Source organism: Etheostoma spectabile, chromosome 13, assembly GCF_008692095.1.
Source record: "Etheostoma spectabile isolate EspeVRDwgs_2016 chromosome 13, UIUC_Espe_1.0, whole genome shotgun sequence".
NCBI lineage: Eukaryota > Metazoa > Chordata > Actinopteri > Perciformes > Percidae > Etheostoma > Etheostoma spectabile.
This window is the reverse complement of record NC_045745.1, coordinates 25,087,065-25,112,348: the sequence shown is the minus strand read 5'-3', so window position 1 is coordinate 25,112,348 and position 25,284 is coordinate 25,087,065. Positions and strand designations below refer to the sequence as shown.

At 40.3% G+C, this 25,284-nt stretch overlaps 2 protein-coding genes across 10 annotated transcripts in view; one reads left to right on the top strand and one right to left on the bottom strand.

Moving 5' to 3' along the window:
* The window catches only part of LOC116700122 (ryanodine receptor 1), a 47,097-nt gene extending 32,809 nt beyond the window's left edge, over window positions 1-14,288 (bottom strand). For 6 of the 7 annotated variants that reach the window (XM_032533020.1, XM_032533023.1, XM_032533024.1 and 3 more), the window contains exons 1-36: window positions 14,065-14,288; window positions 9,915-10,034; window positions 9,730-9,828; window positions 9,567-9,587; window positions 9,170-9,244; window positions 8,935-9,013; window positions 8,740-8,852; window positions 8,553-8,652; window positions 8,371-8,467; window positions 7,880-7,954; window positions 7,640-7,796; window positions 7,357-7,521; window positions 7,069-7,190; window positions 6,777-6,963; window positions 6,543-6,678; window positions 6,306-6,401; window positions 5,754-5,872; window positions 5,458-5,591; window positions 5,108-5,349; window positions 4,742-4,934; window positions 4,422-4,638; window positions 4,249-4,353; window positions 4,047-4,150; window positions 3,880-3,963; window positions 3,592-3,751; window positions 3,342-3,489; window positions 2,980-3,179; window positions 2,725-2,899; window positions 2,403-2,611; window positions 1,937-2,295; window positions 1,699-1,825; window positions 1,339-1,499; window positions 1,089-1,251; window positions 918-1,004; window positions 591-817; window positions 49-487 (exon numbers count right to left, since the gene is read on the bottom strand). In XM_032533020.1, coding sequence (XP_032388911.1) covers window positions 49-487; window positions 591-817; window positions 918-1,004; window positions 1,089-1,251; window positions 1,339-1,499; window positions 1,699-1,825; window positions 1,937-2,295; window positions 2,403-2,611; window positions 2,725-2,899; window positions 2,980-3,179; window positions 3,342-3,489; window positions 3,592-3,751; window positions 3,880-3,963; window positions 4,047-4,150; window positions 4,249-4,353; window positions 4,422-4,638; window positions 4,742-4,934; window positions 5,108-5,349; window positions 5,458-5,591; window positions 5,754-5,872; window positions 6,306-6,401; window positions 6,543-6,678; window positions 6,777-6,963; window positions 7,069-7,190; window positions 7,357-7,521; window positions 7,640-7,796; window positions 7,880-7,954; window positions 8,371-8,467; window positions 8,553-8,652; window positions 8,740-8,852; window positions 8,935-9,013; window positions 9,170-9,244; window positions 9,567-9,587; window positions 9,730-9,828; window positions 9,915-10,034; window positions 14,065-14,112 — 5,343 coding nt within the window. In that variant the 5' untranslated portion in view covers window positions 14,113-14,288. The remainder of the gene's footprint in view (window positions 1-48; window positions 488-590; window positions 818-917; window positions 1,005-1,088; window positions 1,252-1,338; window positions 1,500-1,698; window positions 1,826-1,936; window positions 2,296-2,402; window positions 2,612-2,724; window positions 2,900-2,979; window positions 3,180-3,341; window positions 3,490-3,591; window positions 3,752-3,879; window positions 3,964-4,046; window positions 4,151-4,248; window positions 4,354-4,421; window positions 4,639-4,741; window positions 4,935-5,107; window positions 5,350-5,457; window positions 5,592-5,753; window positions 5,873-6,305; window positions 6,402-6,542; window positions 6,679-6,776; window positions 6,964-7,068; window positions 7,191-7,356; window positions 7,522-7,639; window positions 7,797-7,879; window positions 7,955-8,370; window positions 8,468-8,552; window positions 8,653-8,739; window positions 8,853-8,934; window positions 9,014-9,169; window positions 9,245-9,566; window positions 9,588-9,729; window positions 9,829-9,914; window positions 10,035-14,064) is intronic. The other variant, XM_032533021.1, reaches the window with a different exon arrangement.
* Window positions 11,282-25,168, top strand: nfrkb (nuclear factor related to kappaB binding protein). 3 transcript variants are annotated; one of them, XM_032533029.1, is made up of 27 exons: window positions 11,282-11,484; window positions 11,949-12,047; window positions 15,485-15,637; window positions 15,745-15,946; window positions 16,053-16,180; window positions 16,253-16,424; window positions 16,538-16,642; window positions 16,734-16,807; window positions 16,879-16,960; window positions 17,062-17,257; window positions 17,840-17,951; window positions 18,052-18,178; window positions 18,259-18,336; window positions 18,434-18,510; window positions 18,658-18,704; window positions 19,017-19,077; window positions 19,168-19,342; window positions 19,457-19,563; window positions 19,681-19,804; window positions 20,185-20,264; window positions 20,450-20,646; window positions 20,759-21,029; window positions 21,114-21,293; window positions 21,697-22,425; window positions 23,143-23,249; window positions 24,028-24,166; window positions 24,312-25,168. In XM_032533029.1, the coding sequence occupies exons 3-27, from the start codon at window positions 15,512-15,514 to the stop codon at window positions 24,444-24,446; spliced, it is 3,831 nt and encodes a 1,276-aa protein (XP_032388920.1). In that variant the 5' UTR covers window positions 11,282-11,484; window positions 11,949-12,047; window positions 15,485-15,511; the 3' UTR covers window positions 24,447-25,168. The 3 variants fall into 3 exon arrangements, with proteins under 3 accessions (XP_032388920.1, XP_032388921.1, XP_032388918.1); XM_032533030.1 differs by lacking the exons at window positions 11,282-11,484; window positions 11,949-12,047 and adding an exon at window positions 15,027-15,112 and having other exon boundaries at window positions 24,031-24,166; XM_032533027.1 differs by lacking the exons at window positions 11,282-11,484; window positions 11,949-12,047 and adding an exon at window positions 15,027-15,112.
* The last annotated feature ends 116 nt before the right edge of the window (window positions 25,169-25,284 follow it).

Genomic DNA, 25,284 nt, shown 5'->3' with positions numbered 1-25,284 from the left:
ATAACTGACTCAAGACTTCCTTAAAATGCAAAACCTGTTCAACCTTACCTGTAAGGGTATGACTGGACTTAGTGTGTAGATGTCTGGATCTGTTCCAACAAACCCAATAGAGGAGAAATGGAGTTTAGGACGCAGACATGTAGTGAGGCCAACCCCAGGTAAGGCATGAGATTTGTCAGAGTACAGAGTAATGCTGCGTGTATCGTCTGTCATTGGCACTATAAATTCCTTGTTGGTTCCCAGCCGGTTCCTCTTAGCAGACTCCAGGTGCATGCTGATAAGCAGGTCATAGAAGCCGCTCCTCATTGGTCCAGGTAGATAGGTGTTCTCTATGGCGTAGAAAAGCTGGGACTCATCCACATGGCTGCACAGAGCGTGAGCCACACGATTGTTTCCCAAAGCACACACTAAGCCATACAGCTTCAGAGTGTGATAGTGGAACTTCAGCAAGTCCATGCGTTCAGACAGTTCAAGGATGTCAATACACCTAGAGGATACAAAGTGGTTAATTTTACCTAAAAAAAGAAAGCAATGCATTTTTGTACCTCCTAACAATGCAACAGATACATGCTGAGTGATGTAGCTCTGACCTGTTTTCCTCCGGGATATGGAGGGCCATCATGGTGAGTGGCTCCTGACACTGAACAATCCAACCCAGTCTCTCACTAACACGTCCTGTATCTGGAGCCAGGAAGTGGTTGGGCATGCGGCTCCAGATGACTGGGGTTAACATCTGGACATCCAGTCGAGGAGGGCACTGGGGTACAGGGTTTTTACGTTCACTCCGGAACATGGCAGCTGAGATTGGCATTATGTTCTAAAAAGACAAGTAAAAGAAGACAAATTATGTACTGTATTAGAGAGGACAGTTACATAACAAAGTTGGTAATTGTAATTTGGTTATTTTTGTGACTGACCTTAAGCTTGCCTAATTCAAACTGAATCATGTTCTGACTGGAAGGAAGGACAAAGACAGCTGGGAAAAGTTTTGTGTTGGGCTCCACCTGCAAAAAGGGAACATAGTTGCATTAAATGACCAAGACTATAAACAAGGAACTGTTTGAATAGCAGAATGAGGCTTATCTGACCTGGTAAAATGTGTTAATCTCTTTTCCATTAGCAGTAAAAGTCATGAGTCCTGTGTCCAAATCAATAAGACAGCCAATCACAAAATCCTCTTGACTGACTCGGGTCTGCTGGGAGCTGCTGAACTCTCCTCCCCATACCATGTAGCAGTTACTGCGTTTTACACTAAGGAAGACAGAAACGTTGCTTTTTTTTTCATTTTCAAAGAAAACACACACTTTTTTGCTTTCTGTCTAGAGAAGAGTAACATACCTGTCATGAATGTTTCCTTTATCATCACCTACAGTGACTGTTACATTTCTCACTTTGCTGATGTCAAAATGTGGGTCATACTGGTGATAGTCAGGCGTTATCCAGCCCACCCACACGCCACCGGGCTCCTGCCCCGCAAACACTCGCACAGAATAATAGTACTGGTAAAGGAATGAGGTGAGTGCGAAATTAACATCAGTACAGTTTCAGGTAAAGATGATTTAACACACATGTTAAAAAAAGTTCAATTTGAAAAATACTGTAATAAAGGTCACATTGTTTATATTGTTATTTAATTGCATCTACAGTTAGCAGTATAAGCACAAACGAGCAAATGGGCATGATTTGATATAGTCATACTGTTGTAGTGTTGAGGATGATGTCTACGTCATCCCTGTCATCTGGCACCACATCTTCTACTAAGCGGGGAATGTTGATAACAGGTGGGGGAGTTACTAATGCAGCCTTCTTAGCCTTGAAAAGGAATCTGTAAATAATGGCAGCAATTAATCCCTATATGTAAAAATGTAAACAAAAATATCCCAGCCTCCCTCCTCCATACACCCCATCACAAGTTACCACATGAATCTATACAAACCCTTTCTTCTTGCTTTTCTCAGTTGATGCATCCTTCTCATTTTCTCCATTTTTGATGGCAGGGATTTCTTTAGGAACAGAGGGTTCTTTCTTCTCCTCTTCCTGCTCTTTGCGAGTAGCTGACTTCTTGAGTATTTCAAAGTCAGAGTCTGGGTCCACCTCTAGCACCTCATCCTCAGGGATTGTCAGGGCACGAGTAAGAAGAGTGGTCCCTGCTGGGACTTTGAAGGTCTCATGAAACTCAACTGGCATACTGAGTCTGAAGAATAGCAGATCTGTGTTGGCGTTCTGAGATCCAAATGTCTTGTGGGTCAATTTGAGACAAGGGGCACTTTCCACTGTCCCATCAACACGGGAAACCTAGAGCATAAATTAAAGGGGGCCAAGTGGTAATCTAGAAAATACTAACGTATTCATGGAACAATGGAATATCACATCAAAACACTGCAGCAAGTAATGCACAGTACCTCAATGTGATGATGATCAGTAGGCACATTTATAAACTGGGGAAGGCTTTTGCTGAACCACATGGTAATGTCTCTTTTCATGTTGATAGCGAAGGGTTCAAATCCCTCCTGCAGGCCACAGATGGTAAAATAACGAAGACTGCTGACGTTCTGACCCAAGTTGATCCTGCCAACCTGGGACAGGCCCAGACAGCACACAGGTATAAAGCCTAGGAATGTTTGATACATACATGATCAGCATCAGAAACACAAATCCACAAGTGCTGATATCCAGTATCTTTACCTGAGAACTTCATTTGCTGTTAGTTGTTACTGTACTTACCCTCTCCTATTTCGATATCCTTAAAAGCCATCTCCGAGCCTGAGTCGCTGATCAACATCTCTCCGTTGAGTGTAAACATGATGTTCATCTCTGTGAGGTCAATCATACACCCCACCACATCACCAGATAGCCACTGACGACCAAATGGCTCATTTCCTACATGCCAACGTTGGGCCTGAATAGGAAATGTTTGAGTTAAGTATTACAGAGGCTTTGAAATCCTTTAGAAGCACGTAAAGTGGGTCTCTCTCCTACCTTGAAGCCATTGAAGACATATGCCAACTCATCTGCACCAAGTTCAGTATCTGCACGAACACTGGGCCTGGCCCAGCCCACTCTCATTTCCCCAACTGTCACAGCCTCAAACTCAAAGTACCACTTCCCTTGTGTGACAGCATAAGATTTCTCTGCTCTGAACACTCTGATCTTATCACCAGCTGCGGGTCCATGCCCACCTACATTAACACAAACACAGTAATGAACACTTAATAGAAAAGCTTGTAGTCTTAATGAAACGCCTGTAGCTTTAATAATGAATCTTAGGACTAAATAAATAAAAATTTAAAATTAAAAACATTATTCTGCCATCCTGCTTGTAGATAGCAGTGCAACCTTACTGCTCTCTTGGTCAGGTGGTTCTATGTTGTAACCATATCCGATGAGAGTGCGAACAGCTGCGCAAACTGTTTCTCTGTTGGTCTTTTTAGTCTTTTCATCCAGTAGGTTGTAAGGAACCAGACGGGGATTACGCTTGTTCATTATATCCTATTGAAAAAAACAATGAAAATGCACACATGAAACTGTAATAAAATAATTAAATTACTTTCATGCAGCATGTACAAGTGCTGGAAAAACAAAGGATGGTACCTGCCCAATACTGTATGTCCAGCCCTGGCGAACCCGGTCTCTTGCCCACACATTGTGTCCGTTTTCTGCCAGTCTCTCCACTAGAGTGTTTTGATTAGGAGTTAACTTGACATGATTGAGGTCCAGAGGGGCTGGCTTATATCCGCTACTCTGCATGTAACTACCAAACAATATTTTGTGATTAAAATGGGTCTGAGAAAGCTTTTACAAGGTCATTAACAGTATACATTATAAAAGAGAAGCAACGTCACAAATTGAATCAAAATAAATGAATGCCATGCAGCTCACGTTTTGGGGAGTTTGGTCTTTTTCAGATTCTCCTCAGCTTTCTCATCTCCCATTCCTACATGACAGCCCAGTGCCAGGAGAGTCCTTTGAAATGAATCAAATCAGGCGTTAGGAATACAAGAAGATAAAAGCACAGTGCTCTTAATTAAATGAGGGCGCTGACTTACTTGAGTGTCTCTCCTGACATTGCTAAATTGTAGTTCTTCTCTGTTTCAGGCAGACTCTGGAAATCTACCAGGCAGGGGTGTAGCTTCTTGTTGTCATCACGGAACTTGACATTAATTTTAAAAAGTAAAGTGCAAAGATGTTTTAAGGGAATTGTTCGTGTGCACAGAAACATTTATTAAGGGAAACGCTGAAAACACTTACTGGTCCATAGGTCCACCCTTGTTCAATGCGAGTAATAGCCCATAACTCATGGCTATTTTCTGCAAGCTTCTCTCGAATCCGTTCCAAATGAGGAGGAAGTACAATCTGAAAGAATAATTAATTCAGTTTAGTGAAAAAAATGAGTATGAAAAAAGTGTACAATAAGATTTTACCTGTATAGTGTCTACAGGGCAAGGAGTGAAGGCTGTATGTGAGAGGGACTGAGTTGGACCCAACAGGTTGCGGATGTCATCAAAATCATGTTTATACTCCTTGATGGGCTCAATCCGCAAACGGTCCCTTGGCAGCACTGCTTCATAGCACGGAGCATAGCCTGGAGGTGGAAGAAACTTGAAATCCCCATGACGCCCTCCGAGAAGAAATCGCAACCTTGCAGTTAGAGTGGAAAATTAACATTAGTAACTTAATAACTGTACTGCATTTATTAAAGTCATTCATAATACTTAATCTGTATTAATTCACAATGTCATACTTAACGCCTGCAGAGAAGCTGACAACAGGGAAGAACAAGCCGTCCAGGTTGAAGTTCTCAAACATGCCCTGAACAGGATGCCCATTGATACGGAAGGAAATACTGGGCACGCTCAGATCCAAACAACAGCTGACCACGTCCTCTGCAGCCAGGATGTGCTGATTAGGTGTGGCAACATGACGCGGAACACGTCCTGTGGACATACAGTATAAAGAAAATGAATTAATATGTTGTCAATATACATCAAATCTTAAGGAGTTTATCTTTGTAACTTATAATAACGTATAATGTTGGAAAAAGTAAGGTATGGTCACAAAAGTACAAGATAAAATGCATGCAAAAGATTAGTTCTAATGTTTACTTTACCTGACCAGAGGTGAAGCCCGTCAAAACCGTAGGAGTAGAGGTCATCCCCAACCCCGTTGCCCCCCCAGCCTTCCCCTCCACCAGGGTAAGGACTGTAGCCCTCCGTCAGGGCCCAACCCACACGCAGGTGACATGGCTGAGCTGTAAGAAAAGGCTCCACTTGGTCCACCATCACCTCGAAATACCACTTCTTATACTGTGTGGATCCTTCACAAGTTCCAAGGAAAATGTTGGGTCTCATGCTTAAGGAAGATAACAAAACAATTGTTCATAACTGGGCATCAGCACAGAAGAAAGAGCATAAAGCTTTTTAAGCCTGTTCCAAAGTGTGCTAATACAAATTTACCCACCTGGTAACATAATTGATAATGTTGGTTTGAAGAAGCAGGTCCCGACCTGGAAGCAGATTCTCTGTGATGAGATTCTGATTTGACCTTACAGCCACCCCGTTACACACACACAGAGAACAGAGCACATCCAAGACCTGCAAAAAGGGGAGATAGAAATCAATGAAGACAGTTCTAGTGCTGCTTTGTTGCTCGGGATTTCATATAATACAATACTTTATATATAATATATAAACTGCAATCAGTTAATTCGGTTTGCTCAACAAACAGGTCAGCAAACAGTGTTACATGTTTCTGACCTTATGATTGCGCCCATGTTTATCCAGCAGAGAGATGATTGATTTGATGTGATTCTCCTGGATAATATTCAGCACCTCTGGACTCTCAATCAGAACACAATACAACACCTCCAGGATTCCTGACATAAAAATGTGACAATATATAAAGACACTGTTCATACTGTACAATACAATATAATACATCCTTGTAAACAATAACAGGGACACATAAAAAATATACTGCAATTGAATGCAACACACCAATCTACAGCTGTAAAAGTTAAGACAGTTTTTACACAGCAGTGCAAGCACTGCAGGAATGTAGTTTTAAATTGCATCATGTTGTCAGATGTTCTTGTTATTGTATCCCCCCATTTGCTGTTTGTAACTAATTAAATTCAGTTTCAAGTGACAGGGCAAATTATGTGTATTCATTAATACTAGAGAGCAGCACACAAGCTTTAATCATTCAAGTTAAGTGATCAGTCTAACATTTATTGGCTTTTAGAAAGAACAAACAAGAAACAAAATGTACATTGTACATGTAAATGAGCTTCTATATGTCTTAAATACCTGAAGATGCCTCCAAACGATCCAATTTACTGACCAGCCAGTCAAGGTTATCACAGAACAAGGCACAGTTAGCCCGATTCCCTCTGATCAAGGAAGCTTCACAAAAGACGAGAAGAAAAAAAGGTTGTGCCTCAAATTCAAAACCAAGAAAGATGTCTCGATATGGGGGAAATAATAATGACTAATCAAAAATCACCATGAACACATAGAACAGTACAAATAAACAGATGGGCATACCTAGCAATTCATACAGTAAATTTACTATCTCTTTCCATGACTCTGCGGCTTCTTCCCCAGCATACTCTGAGAAGTGGGCTGCTGTGTTGTACACGTTGAGTCGATCAACACAGTCCAGGACAAGAGTAATCATTCCCTGTTAATAACAAAGAAAAACGTGTTGAATGGAAATAAATCAACCAAACTAAATTCATTCATTTTCATGAATAGTCATTCCTCAGTAGGTAGACCAACTTCTTCCTGGAAGAGGTTCTGTCTGTTCTTAAGGGAGCGAAGCTTAAACTGTTTGTCTTCATGCTCCAGCTCCTCCTCAGGGGGTCGGAAGTAGAAAATGAGGTCCTGCAGGGAGAGCACCACTGTGTCCATAGGCAGAGATGTGGAGTTGGAAGATTTGTTTTTCCCACTCAGAGCATCTAGACCTCTGGAAACATCAAAATAACATGGGAATATCATAACAAATATGCTGCAACTCAAAAATAAAAACATGCCTATTAGTAAAGATTTGAATAAACTGAAGTAGGGTTACTTAATAAACTGGTTGAAGAGGCCTGTTGTGCTGAATATCATTCTGGCAGCTTGGGACTCTTCGGTCTGAGATCGAGCCACTGTGAGTGCATCATCCATATGACCTTCTTTATGGAGTATTGCCTAATATTAGAACACAGGTGCTCTTAAAACACCAGTACATACTTAACACTCATACATATAAACATACAAACAGTACATGATGACTTAAATGTCTTTCAGTTGTTGTTGTTGCTCCACCACTCATTGGAGATTTATATTTTGCTGATCATCTTGAATTCTTCTTTACCTTTCTCTTTAGAGGACCCAGACGGGCAGATTTGGCATCAACAGCAGCATATGTAAGCCAGAGGGCAGTTGAAACATGCTGTACAAAACACATAGACTCTCCATACTTGATCTCCGGCGTGCCCATGCCTTCCACGTCTCGCTTCTGGATCACTTCAATTTTTTCCTGTAGTTGTAATAAAAAATGTGTTCTTCATTAAGGTTGGTAAGAATCTCTACACTGCACAATATAGTGTCAAACACTGCATGGATTTCTGGCACAGCTGACTTTGCATGACAATTACCTTTGAAATTCGGAAGCAAAAGGCTGCCATCTTGGAATTTGCCTTCTCTGGGTCCACCAAAAGCAGTCCTTTCTCTTCATCCAGACAAAGGTATCTGCCTGTTGTTATGTGACGTATCCGGAAAGACTGGCCCCATTTAATGTGACCTCCGCTCCAACTGCCAACAGGGACACACTGTTAAGTCACTAAAAGTAAATGATTGTAATACAAGTTTTTTACAAAAGGAATCAAGACACTCACGCGATACGCAGTGGCTCAAGTCTCCATAAGGATCGAGCATGGCTGCATACAGCCCCTCCTTCATAATGAGCAACTCTGAAAAAAAACATGCCAGTCATCAATTTGCAGACACCTGAAAATGTCTTCAGAGAGGTAGCACATTACAATGAAAGTTTGTTAGTTATTCCATCATCATGTTGTAATGCAGACAGCAAGCAGGGACCACTCTGGAAACTCCTCTGGCTGAGAAACAAGCAATGTAAGCAAAAAAGAACATTTGCATTTTATAATAAGAATAAGGAGCTGTTCTATTCATTAAAAATGTGGTTGTTTGTCAGCCAAACTTCAGCTTCAGGTGTGGAAGAGCTTTCAAGACAGTTCCTACACCATGCATCACCTAAAATGCAACACCAGAGGTGTGCTTCATGATGTAGAGCAAATGCTAAAAAAATGTATGGTATGCTTTGGAAAATGGTTGAAAATGACAAAGTGTAAAGTTAAAACAACCAAACCTGCGCGGGTCGTCCCCTTGGTCAGCACCTGGGATTGCTAAACACTCATCCATGTGACCATGGAACAGCCTCAGCACATACCCTCCGGTCAGAAAACCTAGAGGAAAAGAGTCATATTGCTAAGGGAAAGTCCAGTAGTATGGACAAAGAGACTGTTTTTTCGTAACAACTAAATTTCAGACCTTCAGCCAGCTCACATCCTGACATCACAGGGGTCATGGTCCACAGCGTTTGCATGAAAGAAGCATCTACCATTAAGTCCCCACTGGCATAGGACAGATGCTAAGAAAAAGTGCAAGTAATAATATTGGTAGGATTTATTGACATCAAATTGTCAGTTTCAGTGAAAGGAAATAAAATCATGGTTACCAGGTATCGCTCTGAAGAAACACTGACAAGAATGAGGTCATCTCCCACCCTGACCTTCTCGCCTTCAGACCTTTGCTTAGAGGCAGGATGGATGGTCCACCAGCAAGCCTCTCCTGTGACGGACAAAAAGATTTAGAATACAGAAATCTACATTGGCGTGTGTTGGACATAATGGACAGTAAAGTTTATAGCCACCTGTGGAGTCTTCCTGCAAGCCCACATCAAAAGCCAATTTGTCTGTCAGTGAGCGAGAAGTAGTCAAACAGCTCAAGTACTGCAACATAAAGAGAGGGATAATAACATATTGTTGTTAGATGACATGCACTCCAAACAATTTAGAGATTAATAGATTGTGAGGATAACTGCTGCTTAGAGGAGAGGACATGAGCAGTAGCAGCAGTAGACACATACTGATTGAAAATGTGCTCACCATGCTGGAGTGAGTGTGCTTCAGGAGGATGGCGTGTCCGTACAGTAGAGTTCGGTGACCCCCACCTTGTGATGACTGGAAAATGTAATATCTTGTTAATATTAAAATAACGGTAGGGCAAGTCCAAGCATGTGCTTGTAGTATTAAGAGGGTACAACAAAAAACATGATGATGTCTTTTGGTTAATTGTAAAACTAAGCAAGGTGTAAGTGATAGGAAACAAACCAAATCATGTCAAAACAGCCAAGAAAAATGTGAAAAGTGCAAAACGATAACTAAGTTGTATGATTAACACTGTATGCATAATAACACTAATGAGGTTGTAAAAATTAGCTCCAATGCAGATGACACAGACTTTTATTTTTAGGCAGTGATAGGGAAAAATAAGCAATCATACCCATTTGTCCAAATCGACGGCCTAAGGTTGGCAGGTGGGAGAGTAAAAGACATGTGCCGTCAAGTCAGAAAAGAAACAAAGTGAGTTTCAGTTGAATGAACTATACACATGTAGTACTAATTGCTAATACTAGAGGACTAATACCCCTCTAGTCATGACTTACCTCATCCACAGAAGAGTTGGACAACATCTCCTGTAATGCCCGCACAGACAGGGACTGCTCCAAAATGAAGCAGCAGATTGCAAGGTCTGGAGGGACAATCTGAAACACAGGGCAACCAGTAAACCTGGTGAATAGTAGAAACTCAAATTCTCAAAGAAATGCATTAAGACGCATGCTTTTACTACCTGAGCATTTGAGGTGGTCTCAAGGAAACACAGACGATTCCCAAATCCTTCACATGACAGACACAGTTTGATCTGCTCCTTAAGAATAGACGCAGTGCACTGCAGCACCACCTGATCATCCTACAGAAACAAAACAAGTCAAGTGTGAAGTAGCATGAATTTTCAGGGTGAAACATGACAACAGAGCAAGAGGGATTGACATACAACAAAGGTCCCCAGCAGGAATTGTCCGAGGGAAACCTGACATGGAGACCTGGACAATTAATTAAGTACTTTAACCTAAACTTACCGTAAAAAGGTTTTCTATACCAACTCTGATTGACCATATTACAATTGACAAAAGGAACTACATATCTTCTAACCCTACACAACTTAAATCTTAAAGGAATGCTACACCAATTAACATTGCACTCCTATAAAATTGTCAGACTCACAATTAACAGCTACAACAAAAGTATAAAAAATAGAACCAGCTATATCATCTTTTGTTATGTTATGTTTCTTTATTTGAACAGGGGCAATGCAAAAAGAACAATAGGCTAAAATTAAAAGAAAAACAAGGATAAATGCACAATGTCTTTAGCATATTGCTATCTTTGTCTATTTATTCTTCTTCCTTGACACCTACTTTACCCACAATGCAACTAGACTGCCGACAGTTCGGCTTCCGGTGTTTTATTCTAGCAGTGCCTCAAATGACATCACTTGATGCAATTTGTCAGACTTTGAGAGGCTCCCTTTGGAGCCAAAAAAGGTTTTTGACAATTATTTTTACATATTCTATACTGTAGTACTCTCCATGACCTATAAATAGACTTTGATGTGTAAAATATTGAGTTCCCCTTTAATGAATTTTGCAAATCTTAGATTGCATTATGCCTTAAATTCCATGGGTTAGCCTATTAAACTTGCCATTCACGACTGTGATGGAATCAAAAGGTCAAATCTATACGACGCAAACTGTTTTATATTTGTGAGGGGTAACATTAAAAGTAAAACTAATTCAGACATAGCTACATACCAAGGAAGCAGTTAACAAAGGAACACAGAGAGTGTAGATGTCTGACTGTATCCCACCACATACATTATTCAGTTTTATTCAACAAACCTTGAATCAGAGAGACAACATTGAGGCCAACGTAAATAACAGCAACTTGAGACTATGCATGAATAAAATAACCTGCAAAAACAGCTGTTTCCTTACAGAACTTTTCTCAACCTTCAGTTGTTTTTGTCCTGTTAATGTTTTTCTCTGTGCCTGTCACTGGCACAGCTCTAATCTCCCACCTCTCTGGCTCCAAGACACCAGCCACTCCCCCTCAGATCTCTATTTTAGGCTGTTGCACCTGCTGTTCACACATCCCCTTCTGGAAAGCAACAGATATTTAGGATTTGACTGCCAGATTAAAAAAAATAGCCCACATTGCACAGATTCGATAGAATTAGTCAGCTTGCTGAGAAGAGGAATATTCAAAATTCACCTCAGCTCAAAACTTCATGCTCAGCTGTTTGTGTTTTTTATCTGCAAATACTTCTGGTTCATGCATTCCCATAATCAAGGCACTTATCAGTAAGTAACAAATGCTATTTTAGTGAAGAGTCCAACATAGTTGTCAGTTGTGTGTTTGGGTTAAACTATTGTGTAATGTAATGTCATTTGTGGCTTATACTTGTTTCTGAAGCTGTAAACTGGCAACAAATTCTGCAAAATAAATATAAAATATATTTAAGAGGATGTGTTTTTAAGGAGTAAACCTATGTGAGTTTGAAGTATTGTAATAGGGTGTAGTCTGTTTACTTTTCATTTATCTCATGTTCTGAACACATGGACTACTCGAATATCTGACTAAACAATAACAATGAAATACCTATCCTTTACCGTAGACATGAAGTCAGTAGTTTCCTAATAATTTACAACAACAATTATATTGAAGTTAAATGCATCTGACTGCAAACTCTTAGAGTAAAATTCTACCATAGCATATGACAGAAGTAAGTATCAAGTTTCTGTCGTGTTCTGTTCCTAATTTACAGTGTGGACAAGAATGTGTAGACAGGCAGACACACCAACGGACGGACAGGCTGACAGACTGAAAGACAGATGCAACATGACAATATGAGGCTAGCAGCTGGGTATTTATCTCAAATTACAATGTTTTTGCGAGATTTGCCATGTAAAAAACTAATATAAGAAACTAACATGTTTTGAAACCAGCATCTGATAAAAAACATTCTCGTACTACTTTAGGAGTAAAATTCCCACATGCTGAAGTAGCAGGTGCTGAAATGGGCCACGCTTTGAACCTGATAATCCCCACACAGTATATATAGAACTCTGAGTTCAGGGTGAACTGCTACAGACTGACAGTAACTTTATGACACATTGTTAAGATATTTTACTTTAGTGTGGTGTTACAAGCCACAAGGCGATGCCAACTGAAATGTGCTTTTCAGATCTAGCTGCTAGATTAAATGTGTAAAAGAAAACATTAAAATTGGAATGAGTTCATTCTTATTATATTTATTTATAAAATATTAAGTAAATGTCTCTTTAAGCATAAACACAGACTGCAGTCACACTTCAGGATACACAACTTATAATCAAGTGGCTATCTGAGTTTGAAGTGATACTTATAACGCAGCCTATAGATAAACAGTGCCTGGCTTATGCTAATGGCAGGATAGAGTTACCAGGGTCTAGAGAAACTCAAGTGACATTATGTGGAACATCTACAATAGTTGAGTATCAACACTGACTATCCAAATAAAGATACATACACAAGACAGCTTGCAAGGCCACAATGCCCTTCTGTAAGCTTTGGCCCAGAGATCTAAACTGGAAATCTGATAGCTCAGCGGTGAGTAATGCAGCAAAAATAAACTCCATTTAAACTTAATATTTATAATGTAATGTAAAATCAAAATGTTAAAGTTTAAATTCAAACTTTGAAATGTAATGAAACCTCCCTAAGCAAGATATTTATCTTAAAAATGCATGTTACGTAAATCACAAATTGGGCCTACAGTAGAAAAATAACATGAGAACAAGTGTGCCCATGTTCAAAGTTGGTGTGGGACATGCACAGCAAGCTGTTTGCCAATGTCACGTTATGTTGGTTTACAAATAGTTACATACAGAACTGTACTGTAAACAGCAGAGAATAAGTTATGTCCAAGAGATGACCACCATCTGTACCAGCCATTTATTTCCAGGGAGCAACAAAGTGAGTATATATGACATGATGTTTGGGCAAATAAATCCCTGAGTAATCACTAATCCAACAATTTATGTTTGTGACACTGCAATCTGTCAAATTACATTTTTTCTAAAAAGTTATGGAAATGGATGGTTACACCTTCTGAGCTAAAGGACAAGTCTAGGGTACATACACTATTGATACAAATACAAATGATAGCAAACTACCTAGAATACTTAAATCATTCCTATTTTCATTCTCTACAAAAGCAAAAAACAACAGAACCACATATTTAATCTGGAATAACATCAAGCAACAAACATGGTTATATCGACACAACGTTTTGTCTCTTGTATAATTGAGCCCACCAGTTCATACTACCATTCACTATTAATGAATTATTAGTTCCAGCATAATTTTGTCACCAAATGAGTCTGGCTACCTCCCATCATGCTTTAGGATGGATCTGTTTGAAGTCACAAATAGACTAAACTGCCTCTTACACACCTACTCTTAGAAATCAGAACTGAACTCGGTCTTTCAGTGGATTTTTGTTCTACTGATTGAACCAATTCATTTTTGAAGACTTATTAAATTGTCCTACTTGTCAACAAAGTAAAGTGATCCATGTCAAAATGTCATAATACTTTCATGTAACTGTATCTAAATGTTTTGGTCATTTGTTATGTGTATGTATTAACTGTCACCTGGCACAAGAAGATTTCTTATTTGAGACAAAGCAGTAATTGTATATCAAGAACCCTAATAGGATATAAATAGATAACAATGCAGACCAAACCAGCCACCTGTTCTTGGCAATCTGTGCTTAGTCTATGGAAAGAAAGTTACCCAACAGTAAATGTCTATCATCTATTATGAAGTAACAATTCATTACACAAAAGGCCAATTACTGTTTTTATACTTTTTGAGAAGAGGCAGACAGCATCACTTACCGTGCGCAGGAACTGAATCTCTTCCTCTCCATCTGCACCTTCTGCCATTCTCCCAAAGCATTAAAAGGAAACCTGGGGGAAATGGGAGAATGTTGATCTCTTAGTTCTGTAACTCCTGGTGCCTATGCCCACCACATAAGGCAGGACAATGTTGGTAAAGGTTTCTGAAGGACAGTCCTGTGCCTCTCTCTGACTGTGGTATGAGGCAGAGGGATTGACTGCTCAGTCCTGTTCATTACAGCATCATAAAGAGGTGGAGCAAGCTGACAAAGCTGCAACAGCAATTCAAATGTTCCTGTTAAGGAATCTAGACCATTGTGTTGCACTTAGTTGTTACATTATAAATGATGGCACTAAAGTAAGATAATTAAATAGAGACATAAGAGATTTAATATAACAAATAACAAACGTCCAGGACATGTGGGAGTATACATTAAATATACTATAAAAATACATAAAAACATAAATTGATAAATGATATACATATCTGTGTGTGTGTGTGCGTGTGTGTGTGTGTGTATATAAGACTAAACTAATAAATGAAATATTGCATTCTTTTTTCAGCATAAAATAGATGTGTATGAGATTAAAAAGCAACTAATGCTAACGCTAAATGGCTAAAACTGCCTAGCCATCCCTGGGAAAGATGTCAGCATGGATTAATGACAGCTTTCAGCTGTCTGCTCGCTACATACATGGTCTGCTCCTGCTCTCGTTCAAAGAAACAGCTAGCTAGCTAATGTGTGAATGATTTAATGTGTTAAATAAAAATGTTCTCCTCTGACCTAAAGTTACGAATAATAATACAAAATAAGCTCTATTGCTAGCTCTTACCCGTCTCTGATAATACTAAGTACAATAAATAAAAGTTAACTGTTAGAAGAAACGAAGTTATTATATTTTGTGCATAATTTTAGAGTTTTATGTATACATTCCTGTGGAGGGCGGTAAAACGCGTTAGGTTTGTAATCCAATTTCCGTAGAAGAAGAAAACGGTACGTCGGTAAAATAGTCCCCCCTTCATTTCCTAAACACAAAGCAGTGTCAGGTAAGAGCGATTAGCAGTTTTTAAACCAGCAATATCAACTTATTCATGATAAGCAAATTTGCCAAAAATATTGATAACGTTTGTGTTGAAACCGGAATCCAATTGTTACCTGGCTCCTTTGCTAACTTAGCTGCTAGTTTATCTCGCAAAGCAGCGCTACGTTACTGTACAAAGTGGCTAATGTTTTGACATTGGTAAATGCTTGTTAATGTTTATGACGTTTGTAGCACTAAACTACCAGATATTTCCAAAACCTAAAGCACAGCATGGTTTGCAAGAATCCCTGAAAGCAAACGCATCAGTTGGCTTCCGTTCACAGATTAAAACGAGGTTAAGTGTGTAACGTTAGCCATGTATTTTTCTGTGTGAAAGGCTTAAATCTCGGTACACAGGAGAAGAATGGATGCCCTCACCCACATGCTTACAGACCCTCTCGATCCAAAAGAAGAAAACGATGGACAAATCACAGAGGAATGCATGCTCGGGAACTGTAGATTGAACCTTCCGGAGGACCTACTTGAGGACGTGAGTTATCAGGCGCTCAGTGATGCGCTTTTCTGCTTTTTATGATTGTTCAGATGTCAAACACAATGCAGACGATGCATTCAATTGAACCTTTTTGTTTTCATTAGCCTGAAATTTTCTTCTCTGTGATGAGTGAAAGCACCTGGAGTGAAGTACTGTCAGATTCCCAGAGGCAGCACCTTCGGCAGTTTTTGCCACAGTTTCCTGACAACAATGTTGCTGAGCAGGACAGCACCATCAGTGACCTATTCAACAACAAAGACTTTAACTTTGGAAATCCCCTTTATCTTGCACAAAAACAATTCAGAGGTGATTTCCTAGTTATCCACTTATTTACACACCAACACACAACTTTGCCATGCTGAGTTAATTTTTGAAGCACTTCCTGATCATGACTGTCATTATCTCAACCCAGATGGTTACTTCAATCCTGAGGTGGTCAAGTACAGACAATTGTGTGCCAAGTCCCAAAGGAAGCGACAGTTGTACTCCCTTCAGCAATATTACCACAAACTGTTGAAGCACATCCTCGTCTCCAGAAAGGTATTTTTTAAAGTTTCAGGTACAAGGCACATGGCCTCTTGCCGTTAGTCTTAATGTGTCTTCTTTTTGTAGGAGTTGCTGGAGTTTGCAGTTCACAGTGGTCTGGACTTTCCACCAAAAAGAAAGTTACAAACCAAGACTCCTATTGAAATGCGGGAGCCAAGGGTGAGAAGACGATTGAGCCGCATATTAAAGGACGTCAAAACTGAGTGTGGAGACAGTAACGCTTCATCTGATGATGACGGTCAGTCTGTTCTTTCATTAGCTTAACTGCCAATAACAATACTTTTTTCTAAACATTTCTCTAACAATAAGCTTGGGGACACCAATAAGAGTTGTATTGTATAATGCTTGTAGACATATCATCATGGACTCCTGCACCCCAATCACCCCCCTCTCCTACACCCACTGTCTCGCTCAGAGTTCTTCCCAGCCTCTCCACCCAAGACATGAAGACTACTGGTCAGTTATTTCTGCCATGTAAGGATGATGTTCCTCAAATGTTTAAATACAGCAGAGGAAATGTCTAAAGGCGTTTTTATTTTTGTCACAGAAAAAATAGAACTAGGGGAGCAGGACTTGAAAGCGATGCTGCAAAACCATCGGGAGAAGAGGAAGCGACAGCCAGTAAGTGGTGTCAGGAAACTATGGTTTTGTCTTAATTTGTACAGTATATCATTCATGATTGATTTACTCAGGATCATCCAGACTTGATGACCTCTGATCTCCAACTTGGAGACATACTTTCAAGAGCAAATATTGGTCGGAAGGGGACTGTGCGTAAGTAAAAGAATTATTACGATAAATCTTAAGCCAAAATCTTGCTTTCACTGATTTCATGACATACAGTTGATATGTTTCTTTCCCTTTTTTTCTTGCAGCACTTTTTGATCTGTGTCTGCCTAAGAAGAAGATAAAGGATGAAAGAAGGAAGAAGAAAATGAGGACAATAAAAGTGGAATCTGAGGATCCCTGTGAAATTCTCGCACCTTCAGACACCCCATCAGCTCCACCAACGAGCATCATCAACTCCCTGCCAGACACACCATCTACTCCACTGCCCAACATTAAGGAGGAGTGAGTCTAATGCCATGCTGGTGTCAAAAATACCTACAAAATAGTGTGTGTATATTGTCACAGCATAACCACAACCCTGGGGAAACTTGATACTATCGTTACTTGTCTAGGGTCTTCCAGAGTTTGGCCGTCCGTGCATTTATGAATCTCCACAGATAAGCGCTAGGCTAGAGGTAAGGTAAATTGGGCCTACCTGTCATTTCGTTGCCCGGTGCTGCTCCGCTCCATCACCCGGTCAGTCCGCTCTCCGTTTTCCAATGCTGGTTAGCCTCGGTGCTCCATTGACAGTTCAGTTGTAGACATTCAAAGACGCGTACAAATAACACAACTAAATGGAGAAAAAAGGATCTCTGTCGCGACAATCAGCAACAGCATCTCTTCCTGAAAACTGTCATCTCCAGCAGCTGCTCCCAATCTTCCTCTTTGTAAACTCCCAGTCTCTGTGACCATCTAAGACCCTCCTACCCAGCCTGACAGCCATGCAGAAATGCCCATAGGTAGATTGTGCCGTGACAATATGTATATTTTTAGTGGGTCTCCTGTAATCAAAGACTAATGTAAAGAACCATACTATTATTGCAGAGTTGTGGAAGAGTCTCAGAGCAGCCCAGTTCCAGTTGAAGAAATAGCTATCAGTTTCTTCAGCTTGTTGGAGAGCATCTTAAGGGCAGAAAACCTTAACAGCACTTCACTGGTATGCACCCATTACAGAGTCTCACATACATATTATAAAATAAATCACAGTTCTGACTACACATGAGGCTTACATTGTGATGTTTGTCATTGTGTGTCAGTTAGAGGAGAAAGTTCAAATGTGGCAGTCTTCTCCAGCCAGTTGTCTCAACGTGTGGTTTTCATATGTCCCATGTTGGTCTGACTTGGTTCTTCAAGCCTTGCAGTTTCTTGCAGGAGAGACTAAAGGTAAATAGCCGTGGTCACTCTGAAATGGTCAGGCTTTATTATCCACCCCATCTTACTCATCTACTGTATGTTATAATCAGATGGGATGATGGCACTCCCCAGTGGCTTTTCTCCATTTGTGGAATTCGCTGATGAATCTCAGCAGTGGAGGTGGATTGGTAAGAGGAAGCATCTATTAAAATCCCTGATTAATGCAGTGCTTGGTATTCAGACCGATTGTATTGATGAGGATTAAATTCAATCATTTATTTTTAGGCCCCACTCAGGATACAGAGAAGGATCTCAGTGCACTCTGTCAGCTGTGGCTGGACTCCAAAGATTTAGTTATCAAGGTAGTACAAATATTATATTACAGGTACACTTTTAGCAATGACTCTGCAGTTTGTACTATACTATGCTACTTTACTTTTGTTGAAATGTTTAACACTGTTTTTTTTATTTGTGACAAAATATAAACAGGATTTTTCTGTCTTCCACAGACAGAAAATGAAGACATGCTAGAGATGACTTCTCCCATACCGAGAGTGTAAGATTCAACGATCTATAAGGCATTGCAAACGTGATAAAATCACTTAAAAAATAACTAATTATCTAGCTGATTAACCGTAAATTAATTGGTTGTTTTTTGAGTTGTTGGTAGGACTAAGGATGCCCTTTTTACTAACCTAATTTTGTGTATTTTAGATGGCAAATAGTTAATTCCTCAATCAAAAAATCAGTAGTTTAACTATTGATGAATATAATAGTTATTTGTTGCCTGACATTAACATAATAAAGCAGTTTGCGTTAGAATATCATGGTTGTTGAAGTTAACAGTGTAATATCTTTAACCAAGCAGCTCAACTGATTATGTGGTGCGGCCCAGTACTGGAGATGAGAGACAAGTGTTTCAAATCCAGGTTCGTTTGTGCTGCTGGAATCTTTTGGTTATTTACAACATGTTGCCTCTTTTGACTGTTTTACATACATCATTTTTTTTGTTCTATTAGGAGCAGCAGCGATACAACCAGCCACATAAAGCCTTCACCTTTAGGATGCACGGCTTTGAATCTGTGGTGGGGCCTGTTAAAGGAGTGTTTGATAAGGAGATGTCTCTCAACAAAGCCAGGGAGCACACATTGCTCCGCTCAGACCGACCACCATATGTCACCATTCTCTCTCTGGGTTAGGCTTTCTGTTTTACTCTGACTCCTTTGTCAGGCTGCCGAGAATCAGGTTTCAGTGTGTGCAAAGGCAACCAATGGGACACTTCTGACTTCCAACCGCTTTCTTCCATAGTGCGGGATGCAGCAGCCAGGTTACCCAATGGTGAAGGAACGAGGGCAGAGATCTGTGAACTTTTGAAAGACTCACAGTTTCTTGCTCCAGATGTCACCAGTGCACAGGTGTGCTATATATATGTTTATTTTTTCTGTTGTCATCTGTTGCTCACTCTGGCATAGGGACTTGTGTGTACCTTACAACTGGCCTGCAGTCTTTAAGTTGTTGTGTTTGCCATTTAGGTGAACACGGTTGTCAGTGGGGCTCTGGATAGACTTCACTATGAGAAAGACCCCTGTGTAAAGTATGACATAGGACGCAAGCTCTGGATTTACCTGCACCGCAGTCGCAGTCAAGAGGAGTTTGGTAAGAAACCATTTTCCAGACTAGGGTTTATCTGATCACCTTTTGAAGTTTGTTCCGAAGTGTAAAGATCTCTAATCCTGTAGGTGATTGGAAACAGCCAACAAGGAACCTTTTTTTTCTAGTTTGATTATCCACTATTGTCTGAATAGAAGATTTAATTTCCTGTAGATCTGCTTAACAGATATAATTCTAATAATGTGTGTGGGTTTAAACCATGGATGTGTAGAATTAGAAAATGTTCAACCTTTTATTCCTTTGTCCTTCTATCACCTTGTTCTTTACCATAGTGGGATTGCACTCACATGGAGATGAGCAAAGTGTCTCATAGTATATGCTCCTTGTATTTAGGATTTGGAAAAATGTTTGTTTCTTTTATCCAGAGAGGATCCACCAGGCTCAAGCTGCTGCTGCAAAAGCAAGAAAAGCCTTACAGCAGAAACCTAAACCTGCATCTAAGCCTGTGAGTCCACTGTCTACACCTAGAAACTACACCTAGTTGCACACAATGTAAAACATACACGATTTACTGTAAGGAAAACACTTGCACTACTGTAGTGTTATTTATTGTTTTCCCACTTGGAATTCTAATTTATTGTTTATCAGTGTCTGAGAGCAACATGCTAGAATTTCCTGTTAATTTTTCAGAAGTCTGGAAGTAAAGATGGAAGCAATAAAACCACGGGATGTCTAGAGGCAGGACAGGATATAGGCTCCAATCCCATGTCACCAACCCCCACAACACCTACCCCAAACACACCTGGAACCCCTATGTCACCCTTACCCTGCACAACCACAACGCCAACAAAGACCGGAGTCCCGGATACTATCAAAACCAGCACTGGGTAAGTGTGACAGTGACCCAAGAGTTTTTGTTCTTATTAATACTGTGCGATACATGCACCCATGTTCCATCTGTGTGATTTGAAATAGGCTTTTCTCCTCTCTTTCTCCCAGTGTTATTCTTGTGTCCCCTCCCTCGTTGCCCCAACTGGGAACCATCTTACCAACCAGTCAGGCTCTTCCACCAGTTTCACAGCCAGTCACATCCCAACACGCAGCTCGGATAGTGAGTCACCTGGCGGCAGGCTCCCTCCCTCAGGTGCGGGTTGTTTCTACTCAGCCTGGTCTGGGTTCTGCGGTAGGAGGTCAGCAGGCCACACTGGTACATCAGACCCCTCACCAGATCAGGATGCCGGTGTCAATGTCAGCCAAGGGCATTTCACAGGTAATCGGATGAAGAGCTGTGTTTAATGTTTTTGCATATTGCAAATAAATAATAATTCTGTTTTTTTTAAATCTATATTAACAGGCAGTGGTTTCTGTGCCTCTGAGGAGTCAGTCTGCCAGTAGTCCAGTCCAGGTGCCGACCACCCTGTCTGTGTCTGCTGTAGCTGTGGCCAAACCTCAAGCCAGATCACCTGGTAGCCCAGCTAAGAACCCTGTTTCCCCTGCTATGTTGCAAGGAGTCACCAGCCCGAATATCAAACAGGTGAACCAGTTTGTTTCAAGTAGGATATTTGGCCAGTTAGGCTTTCCTGAACAGTCTTGACCTGTAAGAATTTCTCCACCAGGCTGGAGCGTGGTTGTTGTCGAGATTTAAAATGTGTAGAGATAGCCATGCCAACAAACTACAAAATGCTATTTACAGGTAGATAACAGATAGACAAATTGTACTGCTTAAACATTTAATGCTAAATTTGAATGAATAAGTAACTTAGACATATTTAGAAGTACCAGTGCAGAAATAAGTCTTTCAGTTGAGTTTAGTTCAGCCTCTGTCCTGCAGAGAAAATCTGGCCTTATCTGGTACCAACAGAAAAAAATCTTCATGTTATGGAGCTGTAAAAATGTAAGTCCTTTAAATAAGTAACACATGTCATTTGCCTTTTAAGGTGTCCATCACAGGCCAATTGGGAATGAAGACAGGAGGAGCAGGAATTCCTATAACAGCCACAAATCTGCGCATCCAGGGTAAAGATGTCCTACGTCTTTCACCGTCCTCCATCACCACTGACGCAAAAGGCCAGACGGTGCTGCGGATCACCCCAGATATGATGGCAACTCTTGCCAAATCCCCGGTTGCAACTGTCAAACTCACCCCTGACTTTCTTAGCAGTGCCACTACAGGCAGCAAGAGCATATCAGCAACTCTCCATGTGACGCCGCCTCACCCTTCACCTTCCTCTGCCTCCAGTGCTACATCCTGCACAGGGGAAGTACAGACCACCAAAGCAGGCCCTGTTACCGCTAACTTGTTGAAGGCTGCAGGAGACACAGCAATACGTCTGATGCCCACGTTGGCTGTCACCATGGCAGACCAAAAGTCTAGGACTTTCTCCAGCGTGACCTCCCCTGATAAGAGTGGTGCCACCATTCGGATAATGCCAGGCCTTGGTGTTATTCCACAGAAACAGGGTCAGACTATCACAATGACCACCACCACCGGCAGTAAAACACTCACAGCGTCTACATGTGCTAATGTGGTAACCATGGCTGCCAGTGTTGTGGCCGGTACTAAGGGGATCACAGTGGCTCCTGGAGTCTCGTGCTCACCTCTGACACTAGGAACAGCTACAGCCACTGTGCGGCAGGTCCCAGCTACAGTGGTTACTACACAAACGGTAGGGAAATGATTCAGTTTCTCTCTAAATATTTGAAGGAAATTGCAAGTTTTTTTTGTTAAGTTTTGTCTATCATTCCCTTCAGATAAGGTATGTTATTTAATGATTACAAATATGGTACACCAGAAATCCTAAATAGTCCTAAACCATTATATCATATCATATAATAAGTGGTATATTGTAATGCAGGTTCAACCAAAAGATTTTCACTTGCCTAGGTCATGGGATATAAAGTAGCAGAAAGTCAAAAGCACCAGCCCCTACAGTAAGAGGAAGCATGCAACTCCAGACTAGTTAGCTATGATATTTAAAGCTAACCTCCAACAAACAACTTACATTTGCCTATGTTAAACAACTCAAGATATGCTTTTGATGTGATCTGAGATGAGATAACAAATAGAAACTGCTGAGCGCAAATCTTTTTATTTGGCTCCCAAAGACAAAAGGGAAATTAAATGTGTTTTATAAATGGTCATTTGAGTTGCAGTTGGATGTGCTACATTTACATGTGCTCAAAGTGCTAAATAAAAAAAATCTGATTTGATTTCAATTACTTTATTCTTCTTGAAAAATGCCTCTCTGTTAATAGTTGATTTATTTATTTGCATAGTTTTCTCATGAACAAATCCAGCAATGAGGAACTAACTTAAGTCTAGGAAATCAATTCTAAAAGTCTCACAACTCAGGAACAATCCTCTTTTTTTGACAACACTGTAGGGGAAGTTACCTGCACGGATAACTGTACCTATCTCTGTCCTGAACCAACCACTGAAGAGCAAAAGTGTTGTAACCACACCGATTGTGAAAGGAAGCCTTAACACAAAGTGAGTCTCATCATCTGCACCTTCTCTTTTTTAGACCTTTTCCAGATAAAATAGACCATTTGATTGTAAAGATAAAAGTAAACTCAAAATGTAAAAGGAGTTGTAAAGATTGTATTATTTAGGTATTTTCATTATACATTTTATTTGAATGTGCTGTGAGATTCAGTGCTTTGAGGTTTAGGGCACTATCTTGCACTGCGGCGCAAAGTGTCTTTGCTATTTTAAGACAACCCTGCGCTCATGTTGTTTAAATAGTAAAATCACTTTAACACATTTTTGCGCCCATGGGCATGCTAGTCTTACGGGGGGGAGGTGTGTTTGGGTGAATTCTTGGTGTATTGCTATCTTAAGGCAGCGGGAAGTGATTGCGCCATTGTGCCAATCCACCATCATAATAGCAATGGGCCAAGGTACAAACGCGCCTGGCTTTTAAATGGAATGGGAGAGGACACTCTGGTTTTTTGCATGTTATGCCCAAACACACCTATGAAATAAGTACAGCCCTTTTGAACCAAGCGCCCGGCGCACAGACCCCTACTACGTAACGCTGTGCGCTTAGATCATTGAAATACGGCCCTTAACCTCTATTGGGCTTTCATTATCAGGTGACGGCCACTATTGTTTATATTTTGTTTACACTGTAGTGGCAGAAGTATACATTTTGGATCCTATTTATTTATTGTATTATATATTCTTTTTTTTTCCTTTACATTGTCCTTCTCTACAGCTGTTAGTTGGGCTGGTGACATGTTTTTGTTCATTTCCTCTTTTGTCTGAGCAGTATCAGCAGTCTGGGCAGGAACATCATCCTAACCACCATGCCTGCTGGAACAAAGCTGATCGCAGGGAACAAACCGGTCAGCTTTGTCACAGCACAGCAGTTCCAGCAGCTTCAGCAGCAAGGACAGGCCACGCAGGTTAGCTTAAATTACACTTTTTGGGTTTTGCAAATGATTAAGTATTTTATAGTGAAACCTATTCAATCAAACCAGCTGCTTTATGGGCCAGTAAAATAAACACAGAGCCGAGCATCTTAAGACTAACTGTCTTTCTCCCCTTTAGGTTCGCATCCAGACGGTCCAGGCACAGCAGCTCCAGCAGCACATGGCAACAGGCTCCCCAAAATCTGTGTCCACAGTCGTAGTCACAACAGCACCTTCCCCCAAATGTACCCCCGATCCCCCACCTGCACCTTAACAGTGATCCTATCTTGTCAGTCAGCAATGAATCGTAGGTCCGCTGTATAATACATAACATGCCTGTATTCAACTGTTGAAGTACATTAAGTTCAAGCTTTTTCAGGATCATTTGACTTGTTACTACTCTTGCATGTGTATTTATAGCATTGTTATTACAGTGTACGACATGCCTTTATTTCTTTTCCATTTGGATGAAACCCACATGGCCAGAAACATAATACTTTTCTGTAAATGCTTTGGGCTTGTGTTCAGGTTGACACTCTGTTAGAGGGTGTTGGTCTGTGCAGAGTTAACGTTTGTCACCAAATTGTCATTATTGCTCAACTACATTCCATCTCCTGAATTATACTCTCCACATTGTTATAGTCAAAACACAACTATGTAAACAACTACAACAGCTACAGTCATTTTCTGGCAGGTTGCAGTCTTACTATACAAATTTAGATTTATTTTTCTTTTAATTGTTTACAAATGTTCAAAAGACCATTTGCTCTGTAGATATTTCACCTAAATACAACCTCAAATCATATCTCATGAATTCATCTTAAATTACAACTTTCTATAAGACTGGTCAATAAGATTCTCTTTTTCACTTCTTTACAAGTTTGATGTAATGTATGATTAGCAAATGTGAACTGAGTGGAACTTAAGTCTGTCTGATTTATTTGAATGTTGTGACTTGTTAATCATTTGTTTTAATATATTTAGTTGTTCTCTTAAGTGTCCATTTCATTTAATAGTAAGCTATACATTTCATATTACAATTCATGTAACTTGTACTTTTGTGTTTTTAAAATACGTTAGACCATTACAACAGATCATATTGTAACTTTTTT